General features: G+C 36.6%; 1 protein-coding gene across 1 annotated transcript in view; it reads left to right on the forward strand.

The window, feature by feature from the left end:
* Positions 1-8,775, forward strand: part of COL11A1 (collagen, type XI, alpha 1) — a gene marked incomplete at its 5' end in the record, with an annotated part of 124,448 nt that overhangs the window by 104,135 nt on the left and 11,538 nt on the right. Inside the window, 7 exons of the mRNA XM_009072143.1 lie at positions 198-251; positions 744-851; positions 1,041-1,094; positions 1,383-1,436; positions 2,530-2,583; positions 8,256-8,309; positions 8,688-8,775. The exon at positions 8,688-8,775 is cut by the window's right edge and continues 18 nt beyond it. Coding sequence (XP_009070391.1) covers positions 198-251; positions 744-851; positions 1,041-1,094; positions 1,383-1,436; positions 2,530-2,583; positions 8,256-8,309; positions 8,688-8,775 — 466 coding nt within the window. The remainder of the gene's footprint in view (positions 1-197; positions 252-743; positions 852-1,040; positions 1,095-1,382; positions 1,437-2,529; positions 2,584-8,255; positions 8,310-8,687) is intronic.

An 8,775-nucleotide genomic window follows, 5' to 3' on the forward strand; every position in this document is an offset into this window, starting at 1 on the left:
ATATTATCTCTCAGATTTCAGACTCCAGTTCTGCCAAACCATATATGTAACACAACCCCCTTCAGGCAGACCCAATAAAAACCAGTTCTTGTGAGCTGTTTACATGAATAAGCATGAGAAGAATATGCAGTAACAGAAGTAAATTCATAGAAATATTCTCTCTATTGACTCACAAATTTATCCTCACACATTTATAGGGTGAACCTGGAGAAGCTGGTAACCCTGGTCCTCCTGGAGAATCTGGAACATCCGTGAGTATTTTGTCTTATTATTAACCTTTAGTGTGGTGAACTAAGGTATCAGGCAGTACTTACTTTACAAAGCCTTTAATCAGATTACTTATATACTTGTGTGTGTTTTCTTTGGATTTTCAGTGAAGAACTTATACTATTAGAATGCAATTTGTTTCCATCCAGTCATAGCTGTATCTAGTACTAACAGCTACAGGATGAAGCCAAAGACTTCCTAAGAGTACCTATTTTTAATTCCAAAAGTATTAACTTTGACTTGCATGTTTTTATCTCTGAAGCAGTTTATTGATGCAACTGGGTGGAGAAGTTGGCAATCAACCTGAGCTTTGCAGGTCTTTCAGTCTGAAGCTGAAGTCCTAATTTCCCATTCACATGCCAGTGTTTATTGAGGGGTAACATTGCCCTGGTGTGAAAAACAGTTTCACCATTGTGATCCATTTTTTAGACATTCAATTTCCAGATGGCGTTTTTGTGTTTATGTGTTTGTTACAGGGTCCAAAAGGTGAAAGGGGAGAAAAAGGTGAAGCTGGTCCACCTGGAGCAGCTGGACCACCAGGTGCTAAAGGACCTCCAGGTGATGATGGGCCTAAGGGTAACCCAGTAAGTGAGCTTCATAATTTTAACACAAAACACTGTGAAGCATTGCTGAAGTTGTGCTACGTACAGAGCCATACATCATCTTCTATAATTGCACTAAATACATTATATGCTTCATAAAATATTTGTGATAAATGCTACCTGCTTGTCAGTGGACAACACATTCCTTGGGTTTTTTCTTGATTTATCTAGGGCCCAGTTGGTTTTCCTGGAGATCCTGGTCCCCCTGGGGAGCCTGGTCCAGCTGTAAGTATACTTTATAAACAGTTTTAGGTCCTAGTCTTGTTTTGCTGTAAATTCTAGTTAACCCTACTTTTGTCTGGGGATGAGTTGTTGCCTGTAAGATCTGTTGTTTTTCTGTTCATGTATTTCTTAAAGCTTAAGAATGTTTAGGAATCTTTAAAATGTTTTGAAAACTAATGTCCTCAGGAAAATGCTTCTATAAAAATAGTGGGTTTTTTCTGCACATATGAAACTAAGTTATTTAAATTAACTGAATTTTAAATTTTGTTAATTTTCCTGTGAATTCTGTAGGGTCAGGATGGTGTTGGTGGAGAGAAGGGTGAAGATGGTGATCCTGGTCAACCTGTAAGTTGTTTCTGTCATTTTATTTAAGCTGTATGTTATCTCCAATCCTAAGGAATTATCTTTTGCCAAATCAGTGGTTTCTATACATTCACACTCTTATAAATCTTTTCTATTATACTGAAAAATAACTATTTATTTCCTTGCAGAGAGAACTGCCCATATTATAGTAACACAATTGAGCAAGAGCTCAATTTCTTTTAGAAGTAGGAACAAATGATGTGTTAAGGATTTGTGTTGGAGCTGCTGAGGAATACTAAAAATAGAGCAACTCTGAGCATAAGAAAGGAATGCTGAAGCCAAATAATCTTCATTATCTGACGTGATTAAATTAAGCAAAGATCTTCAGCAGTATCTGAGCAATACCATATTAAACATCAAAGTTCTTTACTTCTGTAGATTACCATATAAAATATCATTAATTTTCCTTTATTTCAAAAAGATAGGGTTTCCATTTTGGAAAGCCTCTCTCTAGCTCTGGAAGTTCTGATTACCAAGGAATAATTTCATATAGTGCAATTTAAAACTAAAAAAATGCTCATGCATTGAACATATGGTTGGAAGTTATGAACTGGGGTTTGCCTGCAAACTTCAGGAAGTTAGTATCTGTATGTCTTACTTAACAGGAAGTACTTTTTGAGTGTTGGGTTCCTGAAGAAAAGCTTATCAACCTGTTTAGCAATCCTGAAATATTTAAGAGTATCACAGTTTACCAAGATGGAGTAGCCAAATGGCTGTAAGTGCACAAAAGATTTTTCAAGAGAAAGGCACCCTGGTTAACTGACAGATGTTAGTAAAACTTTAACAAGTTTCTTGCTTTCTGAGGTGCTGAAGGTGATAGTTTTGCTAAGTGACACTAGGCAGTAGGCTCAGGCCGTGTGTTACATCTTGCCACTTTCTGGTCTGCAATGTTTTGTTGCAAACAGGAAGAGAAAAAAATAATGATTGCATTGTGTAGAGTAACAGAAAGGGTTTGTTGAATAAGGTCTACTTCTGTCTGTTGAAAGGGGCCAACATATGGCAGGTGTCTGTTGCATTTAATAAAGGTAAGAACTTCATCCTTTATTAGCACTGAGCTTATAAATTTCTATTGCAGGGCCCACCAGGCCCATCAGGTGAAGCTGGCCCACCTGGTCCACCTGGAAAAAGAGTAAGTAATATCTCATTTTCTCTTGTACACATCTCTGAGACACTGTTCCTGAGAATTTCAGCTACTTGTTCTCCATGCTGTGACACTCATATATGGTGTTTGACATTTAAGTAATGTAATGGGAGAAACGAAAAAATAGAAACAACAGAGAAATCTCTCTAGCATACCTTATGTGGAATGTGGGAACAAAAATACATAGGGAAGAATGTATTTCTTAGCTATAAAGGCACTTTTTCTTTTCACCTGAGTGAATGCAGTGTCTTCTAGGGTAAGAATTCAGTGTCTGCTGAATTAGTCTGCTAACAGGAGCAAGTGATTATGACAGTAATACAAGACATCATCTTTAGGCACATGACTGCTATTCAGGGAGCATGAAGAATGTGTCTGTTTTGGTGTCTTTAGCCTCAGAAATAAAATTATTTCAGCGTAGCTTTTGTGAAAACGATGTCATCCCCTCTGCATACAAAATTAACAAGCAGACATTTCTGTGACTTATGAAGCCATTCCATTATTTCTAAAGTCTTTGAGGCTTCATAGGCCTTATAAATATAGCTAATCAAAATCAGTAAATAATGTTACATTTACAGAACTACTAGATGCAGAAACCTTTAGGTCTGCTTCAGAGAGCAATTAGATGCAGTTTCTACACTTTAAAAAACAAGGGAAGTGGCATGATTAAATGTAAGCTGAGATTTATTTAACAAAGTATGTTAAATTGCTCTGTTTAATGGGCTTGAGTGAACTGACACGCCTAATTACTTTTATCTCTTTTGCACAATAATCTATTTGCTCCACCAACATGCAAAGTATTTGTAGTACTGTAAATGCTTATGGTAGCATTAACAACCTTATCACTAGAACTGAAATACAGCTCAATTGAATATTAGCAATTAGTATGTTTGTTTGACATCAAATTACAAATTCCTACTCTATTATACAGAAAGACACTAGCTCATTCCTAAAAGTTGGGCTATATTCTATCTGATTGGACCTAGACAAACAAAAAGCACTTTAGAAACACAAATTCCATGTTACCACAGGTTTTTGACACATTTCCAAATTAGGGAAAAATGTATGACCAAATATTGCCAAATAATCCCATTCCTGAATTCTGAGGAAAACATTTTGTAGAATCAGATTCTATATTACTTGATTACTGTAATGTTTCAAACTTGTAGAGATTCTGTATTATATTGCTATAAAGAGTGAAGGCAAAGCTGCATACTGTGCTGGCAAAATGAATAGAAAAAATGCTTTTTGTTAGTCTTCATCAATTGTATGGTAGCCTTAACTTCAGCAAAAAGCCCCCACAAGTGTCCTTTCATCTGGATTAAGCAGGACATAGCATTTCAGTACTTATATTGCTGTCTGACTACAATAGTTGAAAGCAATATTCCACCCCATTTTTTGTTTTTCTGTCTCTGAAACAACAAGCTGGCAGAGCATAGGATTCATACCTTTAAATACAATCTCTTGAACTCCTCGTAAAATCCCCTTATGTATTTTGTTATTCATTTTCATTCCCCTCTTCCACTCTATTTTGGAACTGACCTGAAGTCAGTTTTACTGTCTGGTCTTCTGAAATTATGTGTATTACTAGGTGTCAGAGTTTTGAGCAATTTCTCTTTAGTATTGCCAGTTTCAAAGAGGTTTTCCCAGCTTTCCCTGGGAAGCAAGTTCTAGTGAAAGACATGGACATAAATAGTTTTCCATGGTATGTAAGAGACTTCAGCTACAGATACATACTTACAGTGACATTCAGCTATCAAGTGAAGGCCAAGAATAAACTGCCTAGTTATTGATGGATAACAGTAATAGGACTACTATTATTTGGTGAGATAAGCAAATACCAAAACTGATTAATGTGCCTCTCTAAAGGCTTTGACAATGAGTACCTTGCAGGCTGAGCAAGGCTGTCATGGATAAGTAGTATAGTGATTTTTTTTAAAGAAATACTACCTAGGAAGGACATGTCCAAACTCCTACTTTGAAGAAGTAAAATGGACTAGCATGCTAATGACCACTTAGCTCAATTCTAAATCAAAATAAAAGGCTAAATCTATGGATGAAACAAAAGTGGATAGAGCATTAGAGCATCCACAAAATTCATACCCTAATGAATATATTACTTTTCAGACTTAATAAGTGCTCTTCCAAAACTCTTTCCACCACTTCTTTTCAGAAAGTCCTAATACCACAGATATTTTCAGTTTTATAATGGAGAGATCAGTGTATCCTCAGAACAAAGTCCTATATTTAGATAAATTAAATACATTTAGAGGCCACAAACATAATCTACAAACGGCAAACATAGTCATTGATAAAAATCTCTCCGTGATTACTTTTTAAAAAAATTCATTTAATCATAATTAATATTTTACAGATTCTGACTTCTTAAGTGATCTGTGCATGTTCCAGATCAGATAAATGCATGCTCAGAAGGATTTATACATCTATTTAATTAAGGTGCAAGTAATCATAGTAATTGTGCCCTGCTTATCTAGAAATGTAGATACAAAGACTGAGCCACTCTAGAGTTATGTTGTTACTATTATTATCTGAAGCTTAATTCCTTGTTCTTACTTTGGGGACTACTTTTCATTTTGTCATACAGTACTGGGTAACATCTCTAGTTTGAATTCATTGACTTCTATCTGACAGCATGAGGAAAAGTCACCACCAAAGGCAACATTCGTCCTTTACATACGCAATCAGTAAAACTCAACAGAGTCCTCCTTGCTTATGTTCCTCTTGGCCTGTCAGTGTGTTGGGCTCTCGAGCTGTGATATCTGCTCTTCAGCTGCTTGCCTTATTAGAGACAATTAGATGTCTAGGTCACAAGCACATAAAGCTCCATATATCAATCTAAAAATATTAGAATGTAAAGTGCAAGACTAAGATATATTTTTGTTCTCAACTGGAGGGCATAGTGTCTGCTTTCATTAAAAGAAGGGATGTCAATACTGCAGCAAAGTCAGTCTCTAGATTTTGAGACACAAAAGTCTATTTGGTTCATTGCCTTTATATACAATGTTGAATAACTCAGGAAAAAAAGAAGTGTTTCTGTGAAGGAGATTTTTTTCCATTTTGGCTACAGCATCATGCTGCCTCAGCAGGTGCACTCCCCACTTAAAAATTAAGCTGATTTTCTCTCTTGATTGCAAATGCACAGAACACCTAACAATGTGTCGGGTTCCTATCTCACAGGCTGATGAACTGTGGTAATGGTTTTCCATGTTGGAAATCATGGTGTTATTCAGATGACAGACAGCTAGAAACAACAGTATAAATTATTTTAATGAAATACGGAAGAGCAGACAAAACTGTTCAATGGATCCACATAACGAAAACTGAGAACAAGTTTATTTCTCCATGACTCCTTTTGTCTTCTTGGTTCTGCACAAAATGTATCAGGCAATATGTCCAAACATAGAGTGCAATGATCATAAAATTCAACATGGTAGCTGGGGTGATGAGGGTGGGGAGCCATGCATTAATGTAAAATTATTGTTACCGAGATCATTTCTGTCAGTTAAAATTTACCAGACACTCCAAGGGAAGATAAATAGCAATTAGCAGTCTCTCTCTGCAGAAGCCCCATCCATGCCAGGCCAGCAGTCCCAGCCCATTAGCAGGAGCAGTTCCCTCTGCGGCTCTGCGCTTGGAGCAGCCTTGGCTCTGTCTGATAATGAACGAACTCCCTCTGTTTAGCACTCAGCACTCATTGGATTTGTACTCTAGCAATCACAGTGGGTTTAGTCCTGCTAAGTCATGCTGCAGCTGCATTTCTACATCATGCAGAGACCATATTTCTCAAACTACCACACTCAAACCTTTTCAGTTTCATAGTTAGGGTAGATGAAAATCCATATGGGAACTTGAGTGGAAGGAATTTTCAAGCAGTAAAGACAATGGACATGTAAATTAATTCATGTAGGAAAACAAACTCATGTTTCTAAAATTTTCCTGAGTTTATGTACCTGTTGTTTTTTCTTGTTACCACTGCAAACTGCAATCCACCCAATGAATTACAACCTACACAAAGGGGTATATGCATCAGATGTTATTGTTTATTATTGGAACAGCAATGATTTAAATTATTCTCTCCCTTTTCAAAACTCAGCATTTGGACAATACTGCCCAGGGCCTTTTAACTTCTCTGTATTTTGAAGAGATAAAATTAAGTCCTTTGCCACTTACAGCTTTTAAAATTACCAAAAAGAAAAACCTGTTGATACCCACAACAAATGATCAAAGTCCACTGTGGGTAATTCATTTTGCATTACCTTTGCTGTAAAGTGTGAGCTCTGTTGGCCAAAAGGCTCATGCAGTGCTGCAGATGCCCAGTTCTACCCTGGAGAAAGCTTAATTTCAGAAGCAAATGAATGATCTTAATACAATTCCATGTAAATAGTTATAAAATGAATGTAAATTTCCAGGAATTCAAACTGCTGGAGTTGCTCAAGGTATGTGCCAACAGGATAGTGAAATATATCAGGCTATAAAATGTTTGGGCTGAATTCAGCTATAGTATAAAAAAATTGCTATTAGGTCAAATGTTGGTTCAAAGCCCTGAGCTCACAAAGGAAATAACTAGATGCTTGACTGGAAGTACAATTCTTATCTGTACAATTAAGAATGTGTAGTGGTGCTTTACTTTCAGGAAGCCTTCATTGGGTTTTTGGATGTTGCTAGACAGTAAAAAGCAGTAAATAAATGGAAGTGATTGGATTTTCCTTATTGCTGGTCCTTAGAACATTTCTTTTTTAATTTCTACATAGCGAAGTGTTGCATTAAGGTGAGTCTTAGGAAGTAAGTTTATTATAGATCACAAAATCACAGTCATGGTCACTTTTCTTCCCTTTTGCTTTAAGCTGCTCATTGGTTGGCAAGAAATAGCTACTTATAATAAAGACATTTCCCAGGCTAAATATTAACCTTGTAGGAGAACAGTTGGTTCATTACATTGAGTGCATCTTTTCTAAACTAAGTATATAGAAGAGAACCATTTTCAGAAGAGTACATTAGATTCTAGACACTGCTTCTGTTCATAACTGAAGCTATGAATATTAATTACCTGACCTAAAAATCAGCCCTTGATGTTTTGGAGGAGAAAAATGTCTTTTTATTTTTCACTTTCATATTTAGTGGGTAATATATCAATTTTTGGCTGTCCAAATGTAATCAGGCAGCTTACTGAGCCCATTCCTGACTTAGAGAATAAAGAAGTGTTTGCCATTCAGTGCACTGTAGAAGGACAGGCCCTTTGGGAATCAGTGGATAAACTACAGTGAATAGATAGAAGTCAATGCAAAGCAAGTTTAAAACTGTTATAGTATATATAAGTTAGTATTGTTATTTTCCTTTTATATCCTGTTTTGATTTTTTACCAGGCTATTTCTTTGGTTTTGACCTCATCATATCACAGGTGTTGGGCAACGCATAGTCTTTTAAATCTTTTAAAAACTCAAAAAGTTTTATATGAGAAAAGAGGTGATATGGCAGATTGAATTTCTTTTTTGACATTTTATTCACAGGATAAAAAAATACCAATGTTACTTTGTAAGCATTTACTACTTATTAATGTGCTGGAAATTTCACTTTTGGATTTTTTTTCCACTGGTTATATTTTTTAAAACTGAGATTATGAGCTCAGTCTCCATGTTTTACAGGGACCTCCTGGAGCAACTGGTGCTGAAGGCAGACAAGGTGAAAAAGGTGCAAAGGTAATACATCGCACATTTTTTTAGAAACATGGAAATACAAACTGTATATAAATTAAAAGTAAATTGCTTATCATGCAGTAAGTGTGCAATAATAGGCAAACTGTAAAATCCAAATGAAGACCCAGAATTAGTAGCAATACATAAGGGAGTGGAGTCTCACCAGTGCAGGCCCAAAGTAGTTCACCCCTGTGAGAAGCAAGGTGAACATGCTCTGCTGGCACCACGGCTCTATGTCAAGCCAGTAACACTTTGCTCAGAAAATGGTGCTGTGCAGAACACTGGTTTAGAATAGCTTTTAAAAAATGAAGCAAGGAAGCTTTGCTTTACAGTGCCAAGCTCAGCTGGCTCTCCCTCTCTGACCTGCTGTGTTCCTCCTAGGGTGAACCTGGTGCAGAAGGAGCTCCTGGAAAAACAGGTCCAGTTGGTCCACAGGGACCTGCAGGAAAACCTGGCCCAGAGGGTCTCC

Source organism: Acanthisitta chloris, unplaced genomic scaffold (genome assembly GCF_000695815.1).
Source record: "Acanthisitta chloris isolate BGI_N310 unplaced genomic scaffold, ASM69581v1 scaffold7503, whole genome shotgun sequence".
Lineage (NCBI taxonomy): Eukaryota > Metazoa > Chordata > Aves > Passeriformes > Acanthisittidae > Acanthisitta > Acanthisitta chloris.